We start from the raw sequence: 22221 nt of genomic DNA, 5'->3' as shown, positions 1-22221 counted from the left end.
ACGAAGAATACACAACTATGTACCGGGGGGCTTTGGGGATAAAAAGGAAAAAATAAAAATAAAAAAAAAAAAAGAATTATTTAAAAAAAAAATTGAGAGTAAAACTAATGCTAGGATTACATGAAATTTTTAACATTTATAACTCAAAATCTGGGGCCCTATCACTATATAAGCGAAGACTTTTATAATTTTTTAAGCTACATTTTCTAGTCTAAGACTTTTCCTCCTTGACTCCAAGTGACACCTTGAGGACATAAGGGTACAGAAGACATTCAAAGAAGGACAAGTACCACATGATACCAGTTATATGAGAAATCTAAAACTGAAACTTATAGAATCAGAGATCAGAATGGTGGTTGCCGTGGGCTGGCAGGAGGGAGAAATGGGGAGTTGCTAACTGTGGGCATGAAGTCTCAATTATGCAAGATGAATAAGTTCTCGAGATCTGCTGTACAACATTGTCCTGACAGTTAACTACCTTTTATTGTGTTGCATTGTATACTTAAAAATTTGTTAAGTATGTAGATCTCATGTTAAGAGCTCTTACCACAATAAAATGAAAACAGATTTAAACAAATTAAGAGCACAGAGCCAGACAGAGAACAATGTGTCTAAACAGTTAACTTGAGGGTGGAAGTTGATGAAGAGAACCAAACTAAGAATGAGTAAATCAATGAATTGGCTCTATGTTCCTGCTAAATGTTGCTGAGTGTTGATTTTGTCCACCATTAGTATCACCATAAACCAGCAACATCGTCTCTCTAGACTGGATGAATTTCACAGTCTCCAGTTAATTTTTCTTGTATCCATGCTTCCTAATAAAAGACCCCTAAAAGCAGAGATACCAAGAAGAAGGATTCAGGCAGTGAAACCGGACCCAAACCCCTAACACCTACATCATCTTATTTTCACTCTTTCCTTATTTACTGACAATTCCATGTTTTCATAACCTTCCTTCCTGTACACATTTCCCTCTAAATCACTTTCACCCACCCCATCCCTGGACATCCCTTACAGCCCAGGGAAATGTCACCTTCCCTCTAAGGTCTGGTAGCTATTCCAGCCCTCTGTCACCTTCTTTACCTTCTGTAAATTTTTACACACCATTTAGCATTAAGGTCTTGTCACTTTTTCTTCACTAAGACTTTAGAAAACAGAGATACAATTATGGGTTCCAATCACACCCTAGTAGAAAGAAGCTCTGCTGTCTAGAATCTTTTATTCAATAAGGATAGGGTGAGTTGCAAGGGAAGCCAAATAGACACCTGAGAGTACTGCAGAAAGAAGGAGATGAACAACAGAAAGGAGAGGAGGCCAAGGGTGCTCACCTGGTTGCAGACAGGCTTGTATTTGAGCCCAGGCTTGTTCAGGATCATCTCCAGCTGCCTACGGTTAAAGTTGGATACGCCGATGGACTTGGCCAATCCTGCATCCTTACACTTCTCCATGGCCTGGGGAGGAAGAGGTGGTGAGAAAGCATTTGTGCAATTGGCTATAGAACAAGAATAAATGCAAGAAAAATCTGTTAAAAGGAACACGTACTAAGAAATAACAATGAAGCCAATTGGCATGATTACCAAGAAGAAAAATATTAAATTAAATAGGGAGGAAGGTAGTGACAGGAAGAATAAGAATTATTGCCTTCTCCTTAGAAAAATTTGAGAGAGTATTACACATTGAAGGAAAGAGGTGCCTATCTTTGTCCCAAATTCTTCTGCTTCATTCCTCTCTATAAACATTTCAGTAACGATTTCCTGCATATCATACAGCATACCACCCTTTTAAAGTTTACGGATTGCTTAATCTGAAAGTTCATTGCGCATTCTCATAAGTGGAAGGAATGAGTCAGATCCCCTCTCTCCTGGATGCCTCCTGTGTTCCCTCTCCACCAAGCACTCACTTCCCACGTGGCACAGAGATCCACTGTGTCAAATATTAATTTTCCACGTTCATCTTCTGGAAAAAGTTCTTCCCCTGGCTGAATAGAAGCAGTTATTTTAGTGATATCATATAATATTTTTTCACACTTACCAAACTGCCAGGTACATCTAGGGCTAAGACACTAAACCTCCAACAGTTTGGTGGTATAACATTCTAGATATTAATATTTGCAAAATGACTTGCATATGGTGTTGTAAGGAATGCCTTACGGAGACAGGATTCTTCTAATCTCTTACACTATCATGTGTTTGAATAAATACTATGTTCTTAGGCCCTAATGTGAACTCACAGTGTCACCTTTGTCTTCCCCCTATACTTTCCTCTTGCCAAAGGCCTCCCTTGCACTTGGATGACAGTAAGTCACAGACCTTATTTTCAGAATAGCTCTTGAAGTCTTGCCCCAAGCTAGACAATCATAATTCCTTATTCCTCTGAACATCTGATGGTCCAAGAGCAGGCATCTGAACCAAACAGGGCCATTCAAGTTTCTTTTCAAGAATAATATGGATGCTGGAAGATTCAGAGGTGCTCTCAAGTGTTAATGACCATACGCTTGAATTGCCTTAAATCTATATTTTCCACCAGTGGAAAATGTTGCAACAAAGTAACTCAAACCAACAGCATGCAAAGTTAAGGCATACAGGAGAGGAGATGTTTCTGAAGGTTATCCGAAAACCTTAAATCTATCCACAGCATTGACATCCAATTTACATAGACCAATAAAATCTTTTGCATAGGATAGCTTGAGTAGCTTTCTGTAATTTAACAGTAAGAATTCTATATAATGTAGTCCTTAATGGCTAAGTGAAGTCTACAAAATTCCACTGGGGAAATAGCCAATGGTGTAGGTAAGATATTGTAAGTCCCTCTAAAGGCTCCTAGTTTTAGACCTACCCAGAGGCAGCACCATCATATCTGCTTTCAAGTTTAAATGGTGACGGAGGAGATCAACTCATTATTCCCAAATGTATGATAGTTTCATTGCTCATCACAGCTGCATGAAACCATGTTTGTGACATCCTCAGGAGACTCAGGAGTCATAGTCAGGCTGGTGTGTTAAATATGCCTGTTTTTATTTCCTCAAGGTTTTGAAGAAAAGGATTTGAGATTATTGAAATCTTTTCTCTTGGAGGTACAGAAAGGAACTTAAGGATTCAAAAAAGTCCATAAACTGCTAATCAGGAATTATTATTTTTGGGATTCTTCTCTAGTGTAATAATGCCTGCATCCTTCTGAGAAATATCATAACCATCCATGAAAATTGATCAACATTGTGACACAAGAACTAAAATAAGTGTGACCACACAAATTGCTCACCTTCATAGCTATTGGACTATGAATGATATATAGGTCAACATAGTCCAGCTGAAGATTTTTCAGAGAGTTTTCCAATGCTTTTTGGACCAACTCTGGTCAAAGGAAAGTGGTCCAAAGCTGTAGAGGATAAAGAATGGAATTTGTGTTGGGTCAATATTTTAGTCAATTTTGTTTTTCTTGTTTCACCTAAGAATTAGGCATTTTTCTACTTGTTGGAAACTCATGACCACAGAGGAGAAAAATACTTTTTCCATTCTTCAGTTGCCTTGTGATCTGACATACCCATAGAAACTCTATTATTTGTTTGGATTTATCATCAGCACATCAACTAACAATAGAAGGAAAGGACCCAAGAGATAAAAAGTGTTATCAAATAATAACCATGCACATTATCTGAATTATGTTTGATGGAGTTTACAAAGCAGTTGACAAATATCGTGTCTTTCTATCAAACGTTCAATCCAATGGGGAATTATTAGTATCACTTTTGCTTAGATAACTTTAGGGGAAAAGTGCTATGAACATATTATTATAGGCTGGATACGATCCAAGGCACTTTAGCTATATCTTGTTTAATACACTAAGTTCCTCTTATATTTCTCTTTCTTACTGATGGATGTGAGAACTGACATTCAGAATGTTAAGAAATTTTGTTAAGTCATCAGATGATGAGGAAAGCTATAGGCTGATCACTGTTCTGTCTGATTCACTAGTCCATGCTAAATTACACTGATACGATCTGGGGCTCAGAAAAGTAAAGCGACTTTACTTTAAAATCATAAAATTTCAACAAAGCAATGATGAGAAAGCCATCATCTCTTTTTGACATTAGAGCTAATACATGAATATGTGTGAAAAAAGTTGTATGAATAAGCACAATTCTTCAAGCAACTACTGGTCCAATAATATATTTGTCACCTCCACACAATCGCATTCACACGTGAGCACTCACAAACACCACATACACATCACCTTTGAAGTGTAGAATATGTCTTCTCTCTTCACAGTGCCATCTTCAATTTTGCTTCGGATGGCCTGTCCAACCTCCTTTTCATTATTGTACAAATGAGCAGAATCAATATGGCGGAACCCAGCATCTATAGCTAGTTTAGTGGCCTCCAGAGTTTTGCTCTTAGGAACCTAGATGAACAACCATAGTAGTTGGATATCCATATGATTGAGAGAAAGCTAAGACGCAAACTTTGACCTTCCCAAGAGTCAGCATTTCCTCATGTCTTAGGTTAGTTCTGCATGTGTGGTGATGAACCCACTGCAGTTTGCCTTGGTCTTCCCCAGTAAGTAATCAAAGTTGGGCACCCCAGGAAATCCTTCAATCCGAGGCAATCACTGGTTGATTACTAGCCCAATGGTACCTATGAACTCCCACAGGTTCAGTGATTTGTGGAAAGAACTCACAGAACTCAGCAGAGAGTTGTAGTCATGGCTATGATTTATATTGTGAAAGGTTATTAAGCAAAATCAACAACAGGAAAAGGTATATGGGACAAAGTCTTGAGAAACAATGTGATAGATTCGAAGAGTCCTCTATCAGTATAGTCAGACAGAACATGGTAAATAAAAATTGCATGAAAATACAAAGGTATACATTGTGATGTTCTCATACGCATACACATTGTGAAATGATTACCACAATTAAGCTTATTAACATATCCATCACATCTCATAGTTAACTTTTTTTTGTGTGGTGAAAACACTTAAGATCCCCTCTCTTAGAGAATCTCTAGAATATAGTATATTATGATTAACTACAGTCACCATGCTGCACACTAGTCCTCCAGAACTTATTCATCTTATAACAAAGTTTGTACCCTTTGACCAATATCTCCCAAGTTTTAGGCTGAATAATATTCCATTAGTTTTAAGTATTTCAGAAGTTTTCTTTTTTTGATGACATTGCAAGGAACTAGATGGTTGGTCTAATTGTGCTTTGTTGGTCATGCTCTTTCCTTAGGTGCACAGGCATTCAGAAGTTTACTGAAGCAGAAGCTTCAGGGGTATCCTTGACCCTTCTTTCTTCTTCATCCTTCTTTGTACCACAAGGTAAAGAAGTCCTGTCATCTGTCTCCAAAATGTTTCTTTGAATATTTCCTTCTGTTTTACAGATGAGAAAATGAGACTCAAAGTTTAAGTTCTAGTCCCTTTTCACAAAACCAAATAGTCTAAAGACCAAATTGGAAGGCAAACTTCTGTCTTCCCATCCAGTGATTTGTCCACTTTGCACCTCTTATTTCCAAGGTTCGGACCTATTACTTCAATCAAAATTACATTAACAGGGACCAAGAACTGAAACCTTGCCTTGGAAGACTGTAGCTTATTCTCTCAAATGATATTATATTTTCCATTTGAGATAAATTACCAAGCAGTAGGAGAAGTGTGAGGGAAACTCTAGGTGGATTATTTATTGGCTGGCACTTGTCAGGCTACCCCATAGCAGAACAGAAACGTTCTCGTATCATTTGTCATTCACCTCTTCTCCAGGACCTTTTATCACAAATATTTCTCTGGATCATGTCTTCTTGGTGGAAGGAAAGATTTCTTGAGTTGCAGAAATACACAGAGAAACCACTCACTTTCAATCACCCTCAAAGCAAAGCAGATGATATTCAATGTTCTTGACTGCTGAGTTTTATCTCTTTTGCCAACCTGGGAGATAGATGGAAACTGGAGGAAAACCCAGAATAATCTGTAGGTGACCACACGTTCAGGCCCTGATGCAGAGTGAACGCTGACTACTTTGTCTCTTTGCATAAGTAATGGTTTTAGCCTGGTTACAAAACCAAGTGAGCCTCCAAGAGTCACACAAGAACTCAATGACTTGACAACCCAGGTTAGCCTCCACCTATGTCAAGTCTATTTTCTTTGGAATCCTCAACCCCAAGACCACTATTCTTACCTCTTCAGGTGCATAGGTGCCAAATCCCAGTACAGGAAATGACGTGGCCGTCATTTAGTTTCTCACACCAACCTTTGGCATCCATTGCCTGTTGCTCCTCTGTCTAATCAGACTCTGTTTTATTCTTCTGGCTTCACAGATTACATGAATAACAGGATGGTAACACCCACGCCCGCAGTCCAACCGTTAGTAAATGGAATGTAGGAGGAGCAAGGTTAAAGCAGTAACCCATCGAGTGAAAAGAGGTGGCAACAGTTAACTTGCTTCTCTGATGTTTATTAAAGTGCAAACTTAATGAATTATTATATAGTGATAAAGAAATCATTAATTTTTTACTCAGTACAAGTAAATGTTTTTATCAGTATCCATATACATTAATAAATTATTACAAGTGATTTGCTGAACAATTGCTGACCATATGTTAGACTAGAAACCTGCAGATACCAATCCATTTTTTGTTTTAGCCATAATGAAGCCCCTTCTTGATCATACATCACTTGAAACAATTAACTATTTTACATCATATACACACACATATACATGCACACACACAATCAAGAGGAATCATTAATGAGCATTTTTCAAAAAGTTGACCTTCAATAAAGAAAACTTCCAAGTGAAAGAAACTGCCTTTTCACTTTTCTCATCAAAAAGAATATATTTTTGTTTTTCTTTTATTTGCTTCTTTAGGAAGAATATCCAATCCTAAGGATGCAATCCTGAAAAGGGTGCCAAAGTAAGACATTATGGCATGGTGATCACTAGAGTATTTCACATTAAGTTTTTGGATATCATTTTCAGCAAGCAAACAGAATCTTAGGGTGTTTATTATATCTTCCATCCAGTTACATAACATTTGGAAACTATCATGATGTTACTGTCAAAAAAAGCTGATGAATATTTTATATAATTTATTATCTTACTCAACTGTATTCATGAAAGAAAAAAATTGAAACAACTTAAATTACAATAAACTTGTGAAGAGTTAGGGAAATTATGGCACATTGATACAATGGAATATTATAAGACCATTTAAAATTGAACAAATAGACTGATATCAGCAAAAGATGGACTAAGAAGCTTGGAGTCTTCCCATGGAAACATAAGGAAACAACCAGAAACTGGCTGAAATAACCTTATAAGAGCTCATGAAAACAGTCAAACAAAGGTCTACAGCAGCAAACTGAAAACTCAGTTAGAAAAAAGCCAGATTCAAAGTGGTAGAAAATTTCACCATATATTTACTTACCCTTGCCCTCCTTCTGCCTGGCACATTGCAGGCTTGATCTGTAAGAGTCACTGGCCCAGTTCCAGGTTACCTCTCTCAAAGCAGGTTGATGATAAAAGATCTTATTTGGAAGGTCCTAACCCATTTGAGAGCTGCTGGAAATACTGTTGTCTATTTTGCCTATATCTAAGCTTGAACTGAAAAGCAGGTGGAATGGTTAATTACAGCTTCAGGGGGACTATAGGTTTGCAGGTGCAAGGGGCAAGAGGTTAAGATTTAAGACATAGAATAGACCATATAAAGCTCTGAGGAGAAGCTAGGGTGTAAATTTTAGGGATATTAAGATATTCAAAAAGCAGCCATGTATTCAGGGGAATTAGAAAAGCCACACACAGGCCAGGTAAAATGCATGCTCATAAAAGAACTGAACAGACCTTCAGCTTTCATGTTAGGTTGATCCCAAGCCTAGGAGCATGCCAAGCTAATAAGTGAAAGATTGTCTGGACACAGAACAAATCTGAGAGGAGTAGAAGTGGTTGTTTTTTCAAATGCAGAATTAAACACACAAACACACACACAAAAACAACACCATTATTGACCACAAGGAAAAATTAATGTGCAGAAACTGTTCCTGAAAAAGCAAAGGCATTGGACTTAGTCACTAGACAAAATGTTTAAAAACAACTGTCTTATACATGACAAAATTGCGAAAGCAAAAATTTGAATTAAAACTAAAAGAAATCAGGTAAATTATGTGTGAATAAAATGATAATATTAAAAAATATATGGAAATTATGGAGCCTAAGGAATAGAAAGTAAAAAGTGAGGAAATGTGAATAGACCTTAAAGGACTTCTAGGACATTATCATGTGGACAAATATACACATTATCAGAGTCCCAAAAGGAGAAGAGAGAGAGAATGGCATGGAGATTATTTGAAGAAATAACGAATAAACACTGCCCAAACTGGATGTAAGACATGAATAATCAAAAAATCCAAGAAATTTAAAGAATTACCAGTAGAATAAACTCAAAGATATCCACTCCCACATACATTATATTCAAAACATTGAAAAACGATGACAAGAGACTATCTTGAAGCAGCAAAGGAACTATGACTCAGCAAGTAGAAGGGATCCTGGATAAGACTATCAACAGATTTCTCAGCAGAAACCGTGAGGACATAAGTTAGTGAGATGACGTATTAAAAATGCTAAAACAAAAAATAACCTGTCAACCAAGAATTCTATATCAGGTATAAACATCTTTAAAAAATGAAGGATTAATTAAGACAATCTCAGATAAACAAAAGCTGATATAATTTCTTACCCTTAGAACTGACAAGAAATGTAAAGAGAGTCATTCATGTTCAAATGAAAGGAAACTACACAATAATTCAAAGCTGTATGAAGACATAAATACCTCCTTTAAAGGTAACTATGTGGGTAAACATAAAATCATGTACTTTCATACTTTTGGTTTACAACTTTACTTTTTCATTTTCACAAGATTTAGGAGATGAATGCATAAAACTAATTATGCTTCTATGTTAGTATGTACACAATGTATGAAGATGAAATCAGTGACATCAACAACATAAATTGGGAGAAGTACACAGAGCTTTATCAGAGTAGAGTTTTTGCATGGCATTGCAGTTAATTTGGCATCAGTTCAAAATAGACTATTACAGCTTTACAATGTTATCTGCAATCCCCAAGGTAACAACAAAGAAAACAACAATAGAATATACACAATTGAAAATGAGAAGGGCATTGAAACACGTCATCTAAGCTAAATCATCTAAATGCCAAGGAAGGTAGTAATGGAGGAAATAAGAGACTTAAGTCATATATAAAAAAATAAAAATCTAAGTCTTTCCCTATCAATAATTCCTTTAAATGTAAATAAATTCCCCAAATCAAAAAGAATAGTTGGGAGAATGAATATCAAAAACATAATCAAGTATATGTTTTCTATAATTGACTCACTTTGGATCTAAGGGCACAAATACTTTTAAAGGGAAAGATGGTAAAAGATATTCTACATATATGGTAACCAAAGAGAGCTGGCATGGCTATACTAGTAACAGATTAAATAAATTAATGTCAAATGGTGACAAGAAACAAAAAGGATATTATTCATTGATAAAAGGGTCTGTCCACCAAGGATAGAGAACAGTTATAAATATATATGTACCAAACATCAGAGCTCCAAACATATGAAACCCACGTTGACAGAATTGAAGAGAGAAACAGATACCAATACAAAACTAGTTGGAAATTTCAATATCCCACTTTCAATAATAGATAAAACAACCAGATAGAAAATTGATAAGGAAATGAAAAAGGAAGTACTAAGGACAACTATATGCCAACAAATGGAGGAATCCTGGTGAAATGGAAAATTCCTAGAAACACATAACCTACAAAGACTGAATCATGAAGGAATATGAAATGTGAGTAGACAAATAACTTTTAAGGAGGTTGAATTAGTAACAAAAAATGTCTCAAAAAAGAAATGCCCAGGACCAGATTCCTTCAGTGGTGAATTCTGCCAAGCATTTGAAGAAGAATGAACAACCACCATTCTTAATTTTTACAGAAAATTGAAGAGCAGAGAATACTCTCTAACTCGTTCTATGAGGACAGCATGACCTTGATACAAAGACAGACAAATGTACTATGAGAAAATAAGACAAATATTCCATATAGTTTGAGAATTAAAAATTCACAAATATGTGAAAAGAAAATCATCTTCATAAATGAAAGACAATATTAGGATAGGAATACTTATCAAGTGATTTATACATTCAAAAGATTCCATGTATATATCCCAACAGCCAGACTTCCTTCTCACAGCGGATCTCCTGCACCCACATGTAGTGACTCTATAAAGAGCTCCCAGGTTAGAAGTTCCAAGGATCATTGACAACCAGCTAGGAGGTTATCCAGGATAAGGTGGCCGCAGTGACTACCTCAAACTGGGGATCATCAGGATTTGCCCCATGATCTCAATTATATAGACCACAAATTGATGACCTGGAGATCAAGAAGATACTAGTGGGTGTTCCACAGCCTGTCCTTCCCTTGTGCCCTCTCTGATTGTGGATGTTATTTGAATTTCACCTGCTCAATTTTCTCCATTAGTCAGTCCTCTCATTATTCACGTCTCCTGCCATCTGTCCCATTCAAGTCATTCATTCAAATGGCTGGTTTCCTGTAGAATGCTGTTAAATTTTAATATCCAGACACATTCAAGGGGAATTATAGTGTTGCTAGTAGCAATTTGGGGTTTCTTGTTTCTCTGTTTTAAATAATTCAACATCCCCCCATGCAATGGTGTTTTTCCTAAACATTCCCTTTGCTAACCTTTGCTTCTCATACTGCATTCTGAGCATTAGCTTCTGAATAAACACAAGAAGGAAGCACTGGTTGGGATGAGGTCCTCATGTGAGGAAAACTATACTTATTATCATTTTGATAAACATATTAAATATGTCTGGATTAATATTAAACTTCTTTCTATCTTTCTCTACTCTTTCACAGACATGAATCATGATCCCTTTTCCACGCTTAGGGAAGGGGTGGCAGCTGTTTTTTTTTTTAATTTCTGAAAAGAAAGAAGGATCAAAGTTTCTGTTCTCTTTATTTTCTGTGGAATTATGGGGCAGATAGCGTATATTTGTTCCTCCTTAGCAAAATTGATAACTGGGTTTCCAATATTAAATATAGACAAGAAGATATTTTAGGACTGCTTTATAAATAATGAATACTAGTTGACTATGTGCAAGAGTTAGAGTAGAATAATATTAGGTATAATTTCTAATTAAATAGAAGAGGTAGAATTTCTGACTAGAGCTTTGTTGAAGGTGAAGATATAAGGTTAATCTCTTGAACTACAATCTCCGAAAGAATACAGATACGGCTTTGGGGGAACTACTGGGAAGCTGGTTTGCCATTCTTCTTTTCACTGCCAAGGGTGGAGACACACAGCCTGAACCAACTAAGCAAAGCCCCCTACCCACCCCTACACCCTAGGGATATGGAACATTGTTGTGTTCTGAACTGATAAGGTTTGAACCTCGTCTCAACCAGTACTTCTTTCCTATGGTTATTCAGAATGTAATATGTCTGGTGCAAAGGTTAGAACAGGAAATTTTCAGATAAGACCCCATTGAATTGGGGATGTTAAATTCCTTAGAAAGAGAGAAGTATGTGACTATTCTTCTATGGTTACATTATTGTGGCACTGCTATCTTACCCACTTCTCCATACACTCTCTTCATTATCTTTATAGTATTAATATGTTTATAGAGTTTATAATTCTTTCCAGATTATGTTGATATCATCCTTGTTCATGTAGACAACTCAAACTTCTCAATGTTCCTATGTCCTCAACCTGAGAGTTTCTACTTGTACCTACACTAAAAGGCAACTACTCTCATGTTTACTTCTTAGAACTGCTTCATCTCTGAAATCTTAAACACATTCCAATATGACCAATTCTCTTACTCTGTGGTTCCTACTACATCTTAATCCAAAGTCCTTGATTCATAGAGAGTCATAATCACGAGTCTTTTTTTCTACTTTTCATCCTTTCAGTTCCCGTAGAAATTTAAATATTCAAATTAGGTTAAGTAAGAAATTAAATTGAAGTCAGACTCCATTCATTCTTCCTACATTTCTCCTTTGAACAGATTTGCTGCTGGATGAGGCCTCCTGGTTCTTTCTCTTCTTAGTCTGTCCTTGTAGCACACATTTAATGTGAGAATCAAGGTATGAATAACCAAAATGAGAGGAGAAAATCCCACATGGCCTGCCAAATGTGGAATGCTCAAAGCAGTTTCCTTTGTGTTAAAAAATTATGCTTTTTCCATTTTTAAGGCCATGTTGCAAGTCCGTTAGCAGCTGTCTGTGAATAAATAAAAACCTGTACCTTAAGTAGGTCTGTCTTCAGGGCATTTTAGGAGGCCCAAGTGGACAGGTTTTAACCCTGCCAACTGAGCAGAGCCCTCTGTCCAATCCTGGTCAGGGATATGCTAGAAGCAGGCGGTGCTGGGAGCTGTGGCTACATCATTTTATCGGCTGTTTGACAGGGTCCAGCCGATTAACGCTGAGGGGTGCAGGGTCACCCCTTGGTGAAGAATAACCGGCCAGCCCCTCACATAGTTCTGAAACCTGGCTTCTAATTGCCCTTCATTCCTTTTCCTTTCTTGACCTCCAGTTTTCACTCCTTTTGGTGGCTGCTTGGGAGGCACTACCTCCCAGGAAAATTAAATATAGTAAGAGAATGTGACCACTGTCGGTGTCGCAATCCAATGTACACATCAGGATAGATGCGGAGAGGGCTGATGGCCACTCTGAGTTTATTATAACCAGCGTTTCAATATATACATAGCTTACATCTGTTAAACATACACAGGTGTTCTGGATGAAGTAATTAGCGAATGCCAAGAATTCTTAGTGATTTCTCAAGGAGCCCTCCCTTGGCCTCTGTTTTGATGTTATCATGTTATTACTGTGCTCTTATATTTTTATCTCAGAGCAGGCAAGGTCTCTTAGGCAACGGTCTCTCTTGCTCCCGATATCGATATCGGTTCTCCATCTGTGCCCCCGGGTGGCTGCCGCCTGGCTTAGGTTGCCCCTCCCAGGGGGTCTTACCCGTCATTGGCTAACCGGCCTTCTCACCTCCGGGTCACAGTTTGTTGGCAAGCTTTTTCCAGTGATTATTAACCCTTCCTATGTCAGGGGTGGCTACAACCACCTGCAGGTAACTATCAAGATATTTTTCAGTTAATTATTGGAGGAGCACACAGTCCCATTTGAGACAATCAGAAAGGAATCGTGCCCAGATAAGATGTCGAATTAGGTTTATGGCCTCTGTCTGGTTAATGTTTCCTTCTCCCTCCAGTTCTTTGTCTAAATATATATGCATCGTCCTTCTAAGTTTGCTGGTTAATCGGATGATCAAGAAGTATCTATATATTATTCTTGACCGTCTGCTTTCTGTTAAAATGTTATAGAGGTTTTCTCCTAAAAGCAATAAATAATAAACAATTGATGAGTAGAAGGGCCGAGGGGTGCAGGGATGCCCCTCGGTGAAGAATGGCTGGCCGACACCCCTGATATTTTCTGAATTATATGCATGCTTTCTATCAAGGTTATGTCTATACTTACTTCTGTTTTTCATTCTTGAAGATATACAGTTTAGCTTAGCTTTTCAGCCCTTTACTTTACTAACAAAATGATACTTTCTCCAGCAGTGTGCTTAAGGGACTGTTAGCTCTACAATCTAAAAGACAAAGGAATGCTTCCACCCCCTAAAGGGGGTGAAAATGTAAAGATGTTTAACTGCCCACTGAGAATGCAGATAGCCCTGGGAATAAGATACCCTCGAGTTGCCTTTTGTGCCCATTAACCATCTACACTAATGGCGTAAATGATTGAGGGAGGCAGGGATGGCTCCACCATGATGTAACCAGACAGACTGCTGTCCTGTCCGGAGGCCTGGACCTTCTCTCTTTGATTTAATTTTACCATGAATTACATCAGACGCCTAGGTACCTATCTCCTTTAGCTTAGAGACAACAAACACTAGTTAATTGCGGAGGAAACTACCATTAACCTTATGCTATATAGAATGGAATGTTAATAAATATTCTTGTGCTCGTTTTTTACTTCCTTATCTCTCTGAGAATATTTGTAGAACCATTTCTGTACTAATCCTGAAAAATATATAAACGACACTTGTGCACAGTAAAGTTGGACTTGCTATCACCAACCCAAGTCTCACGTCCCTTTATTTTCCCCTCATTGCGCTGACACCATCCATCCCTCAGGAACCTGGACTCCGCCGGGGCGGGACCCCGGCAAGGTGGAATGACACTGCTAGCTGTAAGGTCCATTCCATGCAATGTTTTACTGAACACAAACAGCATTTCCTTACCTGAGTCACAGGAGGTCCAAGTACTGTAATGCCAGGATTGTGGCATTGAAACAGGTGTATTACCAAAAGGAAACCAGAAGAAGTCATGGGAGTTAAAACTCAAAACCACCTCATTGAAGGGAAAAAAGCAGGCATTTTTATCTGAGGTTTTATGTTGGGGAGGGGGAGTATGTGCTGGAGTTTTGAGTAGGGGTGGAGAAGCATGTGTCCTTGCTGGTTGACGCCTTCCCAGAAGTCTGTGAAAATTGAATTTCTATTCCTGTGACAATCTGGACTCTTCTGGTTGTTTTTCATCTTTAGCATGCATTTTACCTTGTGAGGCTGAATCTTGACGTCAGGACCTTGGCTTCTTGAGAAAAACATCTGACTCCTATACTAAGGAGAGACAGAAAGACCTAGTTAGTTCTAAACAACAGTTGATTATATTGTGTATTCCCAGCTGCTGTTAACAAAGTTTATCTCAAAGATTTCCCTCTAGGGAAGATTTTAATGCCTTCGTTCTCAGTTTAAATCCCCACTGTCTTATGCTCATTTCTCAATCTTGGGAAATCTGGGTGATGACCACTCTAGCTACTTCCTGCTCTAAAAGGGTGAAGATCAGGGTCAGAGGAATGGACTTGTTTTACCTTTATTTTAAAATATTTTTGAGCACAAGTTGGGAGAGTGAGATATACTTTGCATGATTGTTACTTTAGTACTCTGATAACGGCTTTGGAACAACACTTAAATTCACATTTTATAATTACATGGTTGACCACACAGATTAGCAAGATATACAGACCAAATTTTAGTATCCCTTCCATAATAGACCTTAATCTTTGGGGAATCCAAGAGAAGAGGCCTGTAACCAATCAAGATTCTTGCCTAGAACCTCAGGCGAAATCTGATGTAGCCAAGTAGCCTGTTGTCTAATAGTCCAACAAGTAAGGTAAGAACCAAGGAGTCATATGTTACTTATCTGTAGGATACTATCTTCTGAAAAGCAACTTGTGGTCTCCAAGGGGTTCACTTGTCCTTTCAGAGTTCCCTCCAGGTCACTTAGGAATGTAAGGGAGTGTCCTTAACTCTCTGAAGTGGAGGCCGTGAGATCCCTGAAATCAATCCTTCTGAAAGCTATGGGATAGGGATAAAAAAAATGTTCTTAGTAAAGTGACACAACTGTCAAGGCGACATATATCACTTAGCAATTCTCTCCGTCATACTGAAATTTACCTCTTTCTGTAAAAACCCAGACAATTTAGCTGAAATGAGAGACTAGAGGTACAACAGCAGTGATGAAATACTCTTGGGCGTAACAATAAAAAGCAAATGCTGACCTTCATAGCAATTGGCACATGAATGGTAAAAAGATCTGTGTAGTCCAGTTCAAGTTTCTTCTGTGATCTTTCCAGGGCTGTTTGATCCAGTTCTGTTGGAAGGAAAGTAGTCCAAACCTGCGGTGATCAAAAGAAATGAAAAACAACTTTCGACTGCCCATATTAGGGCAGCCAAATGAAATCTCATATTTAAAGATTGAGAAGTGAGTAACAAACCACTGTGTTTGTCTAAAAATAAGAAGCACTGGGGCTAAATTTACTTGACTCAGTATAAATGTGCTCCTTAATGGGAAGGGAGATTTAATTGAGTGACTCTAAAAAAACTGTGAATAATACTTAGATGGCCCAGGAAAAGCAACCTACGTATTTCAAGGATTAGAAAGGTCATCTCTGGAAGAGGAGAGTCGAGAAATGTCAGGCAAGGGGAAATCGAACGTACTGTCCTATATAATAAATGCCCGGAAACAATTCTGCTGAGAGGTCCACACTCTAAGAACATTATCACTCAAGTCGACATAGGTAGGATCATTCTAAAGAGACCTCGGCTCTCCTGACATGGGAAGCAGGGTTTTACACCTAAGAAAATTTTACACATTTCAGCAAACTCAATGATGCCTTGAAAAAAGCATTTCTTAGTCTGGTTCTTTTTTCTGAATAATATGTCAGCCTTACTTGGTTATGTCCTGAGGGAATCTGCGGAAGGATAAAAGGAGTGGACTCACTCCATAGTGGGTCAGTCAGTCCATACAACAGACAAAGGAGGAAAATATCATTATTTGTGATTCACATATGGAAGCTGACTGATGTTCAGGGAAGTTGAGCACCTGTGTTCCACCCTTAACATATTTCAGAGCAAAGCAGTTCTTTTCTGTTCTATTTTTCAATAATAGTCCTCTACGATGTTAGGAGATAAGTAAATTATTAAAATCAAAACCACATTTTTTTAAACAAAAATTCAAATAACATAGCTGATCTTACGGGTACATCTCATCACCCTGCCCACAGCACCTGGGTGGTGTAGAATATATCCTCTCTCTTCACAGTACCATCCATCATCTTCTCTTAGAGGGCCTTGCCAATCTTCTCATTTTGACAGAGGTAGGTTGTGTCGATGTGATGGAAACCTACATCAGTGGCCAACTCAATATCCTCTCCAGCCTTGCTCTTAGGAACCTATAAAATAGGAATAAGGAGGGTTGGAAACCCACCTGACCCAGAGAGTAATCATCTACTTTCTTGATAGCATTTTCACCAGTGGTTTCTCCACGTCTCCTGTTCCCCTGTTTGATGGTGCAAGCCTTGATAATCAGCTTGTCTTCAGGGGGCACAGACTAAACTCCAATATGACCTCTAATCTGAAATGAGTTAGTGAAATGGGCTTCACCATGGAAGACACAAAAACAAGTCTCAGTCAATAAAGAATTAATTGTAAGGAAATAAATTAACAGGAAAACTTCTAACACTTGGGGAAAACTTCTAAAGATATGGATGTATATATATATAGATATATCTGCAGATATAGAAATAGATATAGAGATAGATAGAGACATAGATGGAGATTACAGATTCCACCCAACTGGGATCTTAAACTTCTTTGTGATTAGTTTTTATCCTTCATTTCCCAGGTGCTCTCATTTAACATGTATGCAACAAGCATTTATTATGTGCCTCCTGTGTGCCTGACATTGTGCTTGAATCTGAAGTCCTGGGGGTTGAACATTAACAAAAGAGACTTGCTTAAAATTCCTAAAAGAGAGCATAATGGTAAGCTCCTGACTTTAGTCTTGGCAATCGTATTTTGGATTTGACACCAAAAGCAAAGGTAATAAATCAAAAATAGAGAAAGAAAGACAAATTCTAACTTTACACCACCTTAGTTTTGATATCGAAGCTTACTTAATTAAATTTATTTCAATCTTATCCAACTTGACCATGCACAAAACTCCTGAGGGTTTTCCTTTCACAGGACTTCCATCACTTTTTACATACAGAATTTGTCACATGCTTTCTTTCTGCTTTTCTTTCCCTAAACTTTAGGACAAATTTATGTTTCTTAACAAAACAAACAAAAGTATCTCTGTTTTTTATATCTTCTTTACTGAAAATATACATTTTCTTTTCCAGGTATACTGACTTTCTTGAAATATATGCTTTCTGAAAGAAAATTTCTCAGCATGTACAAAACGTTTATCAACAAACCTAAGCTTTTTTCAATTACTCTGAAAAAAGAAGCCAAGACAGACATATCTATTGTTAGCAATCAATTTTTAGTATTTTACTTTATTTGGAAAACGATCCAGATATTCAATGAAATTTCATCATTTAATTTAGCTTAGGAAAACTCTAAAGTGTTAAGTTACCAAAACAATTTTTGAAGCAAACATACCATAAAGTGAAATTATTGCACTTAAAAGCTCTTACCCATCTTTATCTATCTAAATTATTTGTTCCCAACAATTACATTTAGATTACTGACAAAAACTTCATGTGACATTGATGTGGGGATGGCAAGCTGAAGAGTTGAAAGAAAGATTTCTTCGACTCTCAGGGTCTGGCAGTGGTGCTCTTTTATTTAGAGAATAGTACGGAATAGCATGGGGACAGGACCCATGGGCAGTGAAGAGCTGCTGCCCTGAGTTGAAGGTTAGGGCTAAATTTATAAGGCATGGGTACGTGTCTTATTTTTACTGGAAAAAGGAAAGATGATGGAAAAAGTCATTAAATGATTTCAGTGCAGATGGGGTCTGGTTATTGTGTGGTCGTATAACTTTAGATACGAATCTGGTCATATAGATCGGCATGTAGGTGAGGACGCCCTGGGCCTCTCTCCCTGGGACAGCCCTAATTCATACCCCAAAAATCCACCGGGTCATAATGATCGGCATGTAGGCCAGGTCACCTTGGGCTTCTCTACCTGGGGCAGCCTTAATCCACATCAACATTAAAGCAATTAGCCATCATCTTGTGTTGTTTAAGCACATACCCAGTAATACATAATTATTGTTAATAAGTTCCCTCAAATGCTTTTATCATTTGCTCATCTATTTAGTTTACCTTTTCCTGATGACTATATTTAGATTTACTACAGAAATGTCATAAGACATCAAAGAAAAGCATCTATTATTCTAAGGTATAATTATTATTATTATAATTGTTATTATTACTATTATGAGTATTATCTTTTGCTGAAGAAGATTTGCCCTGAGTTGATATGTATTGTCAATCTTCCTCTTTTCTGGCTTGAGGAAGATTTGTCCTGACCTAACATCTGTGACAATCCTCCAGTTTTTGGTATTTGGATTGCCACCACAGCATGGCCACTGACAAGTAGTGTAGGTCCACACCTGGGAACTGAACCTGGACCCCTGAAATGGAGGATGCTGAACTTATCCACTAGGCAATGGTGATGACCCCCTGTATGTTATTATTTTTACTGATAAGATTTGTAAAAGAGATAACATGTCTGTATCATATCCAATGTTGCTAACTCTGAAGACATATTTATTTCAATCAAACCAACGAACTTAAACAAGCTTTCATTTACCAAAGGTCATTTTATATCATGTCAACTTGAAAAACATTTGGGTTGGGTTTTATTACATCTAAAATTAATTTATATAAGCATTTGCTTTGAGCCAATTAAATAGAGTTCCTCTATACATTATACCATCTGAGGCAGCCAAATACATATAGAGACAGATAGACACAAACAGAGATCTTCAGAATTTTAACCAGGTCTCAGGCACAAAACTCAAGAATAGTTGACTCCAAACTGTTTTTCTGGGAGATAGACTTATTCAGATGGCCAAAGATTTTTATTCAAGATTCTTTTGATTTTGTAGTGAGGATCCTTTTTAGAGCTGTTTTTGAAATCATTTTGTCTTTTAGAAGCTTTTGCATATTAATCAAATACTGCATTCCATTGTGTCTGAGAGGTTTTGAAGCCTCTCTTTTAAGGGTGACCCTTAAGGTGGACTCATCTGAAACAGAGGTTCCCCAGAATGGCCATTATTATTCCAATTTACCTCAAAAGTTTACTTATTTTCTATTGTTTACATTTAGATCAGGAATTTTGGGAGCGTTAACGTAGAGGAGTTCAGGGAGAGAGGACAGAGGAACAGCAGATTTGGCTGGGTTTTGCTACCTAGAAGGCAGCTGGTGCAGCTGACACCCTCCAACCTGGCGTGTTTTCTATTTAAGTATTTTCTTTTAAAGAGGTTGTAAGGTATTCCTGATTTCATTTGGAAGCCTCAAGAAAATGAAACAGGCTTCCCATTGGTTGTTTAATTTTTAGCCTGCTTTTTGCAATTGCGTCTACAAATACACTGAAATTGAGTAGAGTGAAATTGCACCACTTTGGCTATTTTAACGTGATATCTCCTTTAGTGTGTTTAATTAACATTGTCTGAAGAATGGATTTATACGTTCTTACAATATCAGGCAGAGGAAATATTCTAAAGTGAGAAAAAATGTTTATCCCTACAACATAATCTATAATATAATCAGGCAAAAGCATTGCCATCATTTTGCATAAAGTCCATTTAAATATACCAAGTTTTTCTTCAAAATTTTATCTTCATTTTATCAACTCTTACCCCTCTAATCACAGTTTCCATTATCATCCCACCACCAAGTCTTAGTTCTATAATACCGTGTGGGGGAATCATTCTCAGCCAGACATAATATCCATTCACAAAAAATGTTCAGACAAAGTTAACATGACCCCTTCATATAATATTAGGTCAAATATGTTAACCTTTATAATCTTAGCAACATTAGCAGCCTAGCTGTTTCCCCAAGAAATTGCTGATTAGGTTTCTCATTGTGATTTCTGCCTTCTGGCTTTCTAAAAATAATTTTTCCAAAGTGATGTGAACAGAACAGGTTTGTGTGAGGTCCTTTACATTTTGGGGACCAGTGGAGGTTACCTTTATTCTGCTCAAACTTTGGCTGTGATTTATTAAACCTTTATTTTAATCTCATTGACATCTGTTTGTGTATCCCATTTTTGTTTTTAATAACTAGCTAAACATTTCTATCCTGCTGAGATGCGTACTGTGACTCTTCCCTTTTTGATTTCTCTTTGCTTGTCCTCCTTTCAGTACTTATTTTATTTACCCCCTGTCTTATTTCCTGAAGACACCTTTAAAAATTTTCACCTTGTTGGGAAGTGTCCCTTTGTTTTTTTCTCAGCTTCTTTTTAGTTTTCCTGGACTTAATGTTTTCATTAGGATCTGTAAGAGCGTGAGAGGAAACTGAGACCGTAAATTTATCATTTTGTCTTTTTCTTTTTCACAAGTTTTTAACTGAAAACATTTCAATTTTGCAAGAGATAACCCAGTGGGCTCCACTGGCAATTGAATCTGAGTTTCCTATCACGGTATCACCCCCACACATACATTATATATGTTCACACACACACACACAAATATTAGTTCAAATAGAGCTGCAAATTAATACTTTCAAGAAATCAGGTCCCCCCAACAAAATACAGTAACCTGGGACAAACCCCCTGAAAAAGAGGCAAACAAATTACACATTCACGTACATACAAGCACATACACAATTATCAAACCAAATATAGCTGAGAACCTCTTTATGAGAACAAAACTTTAGCTACCTGAAACAAAACCCCTGAATCAGAGGAAAATAAGTGAAAAGAAAAGGAAACCTAAGTTGTTCTTAAGAAGGCAACTCAATCAAATCAAATGGGGCACAGAGTTTTCTCTCTGAGAAAGATACCTAGTCCTTTCAACAAAATTGGAGCCTCCCTCCAATAAAACTCCAACAACTTGGAACAAAACTCCTGAAGCAGAGGTAACCAAATGAAAGGAAAAACAACAGTCAGTTTTAACTAAGAAACTCAAGAAAAGGATGTCCGTTCCAGATCACAAGCAAAAACAAAGAAAGGAAAAATCTAACGCCTGTTTCCTTGCCAGAATAAAAATGGTCTTAGGGCCAGTGATGCTGGGACAGATGGAAAGTACCTGCACAGTCCTGAAGGTGAGTCCCCTAGGCAGCTGTTGGACTGTTTCCGAGGAAATCAGAGTTAACCAGGGCCAGGGAGCCACAGGCAAACAGCCTCCAGAATGACTCACTAAATTGCTACTGAATGAAAACACAGGTCTGTGTAACCATCACACAGGAGGGCCAATAACTGCAATGCCAAGTTGGTGTAAAGACAGAGGTTTGTTATAGAAAGGCAGCCAAAGGACAAAGGAGTTAAAACTCAAACCTGCCTTCTTGAAGGGAAGGAAGGTAGAGGTCTTTATTTGGGGCTTTACATAGGGGTGGGGGAGCATGTGGCTTTGCTCGTTAATGCCTTCCTTCCAGCTTACATTTGGCCTTGAAGACTGAATTTCTTTTCCTTTTGATGCTGGGTCGGTGAGCCCAGGAGTCGAAAGAAAGATTTCTTAGACTCTTAAGATCTGGCAGTAGTGCTCTTTTATTTAGAGAATAGAATAGCATGGGGACAGGACCCATAAGCAGTCAGAGCTTCTGCTGCCCCAAGTTGAGGGTTAGAGCTAAATTTAAGGCATAGGTATGTGAGTTATCTCTTT

General features: G+C 37.6%; 1 protein-coding gene across 4 annotated transcripts in view; it reads right to left on the bottom strand.

The window, feature by feature from the left end:
• Positions 1–21784, bottom strand: part of LOC124249199 (aldo-keto reductase family 1 member C23-like protein) — a 29562-nt gene extending 7778 nt beyond the window's left edge. The window contains exons 1-8 of one of the 4 annotated variants that reach the window (XM_046680090.1): positions 21649–21784; positions 16670–16834; positions 15662–15778; positions 14658–15458; positions 4231–4398; positions 3259–3375; positions 1901–1978; positions 1329–1451 (exon numbers count right to left, since the gene is read on the bottom strand). In XM_046680090.1, coding sequence (XP_046536046.1) covers positions 1329–1451; positions 1901–1978; positions 3259–3264 — 207 coding nt within the window. In that variant the 5' untranslated portion in view covers positions 3265–3375; positions 4231–4398; positions 14658–15458; ... (1 more) ...; positions 16670–16834; positions 21649–21784. Of the gene's footprint in view, positions 1–1328; positions 1452–1900; positions 1979–3258; positions 3376–4230; positions 4399–6172; positions 6798–14345; positions 15459–15661; positions 15779–16669; positions 16835–21648 lie in introns of those variants that run through there. The other 3 variants (XM_046680087.1, XM_046680089.1, XM_046680091.1) reach the window with 3 other exon arrangements.
• Between the last annotated feature and the right edge of the window lie 437 nt (positions 21785–22221).

This window comes from Equus quagga, chromosome 12, assembly GCF_021613505.1.
Source record: "Equus quagga isolate Etosha38 chromosome 12, UCLA_HA_Equagga_1.0, whole genome shotgun sequence".
NCBI lineage: Eukaryota > Metazoa > Chordata > Mammalia > Perissodactyla > Equidae > Equus > Equus quagga.
This window is presented reverse-complemented; position numbering and strand designations above follow the sequence as displayed.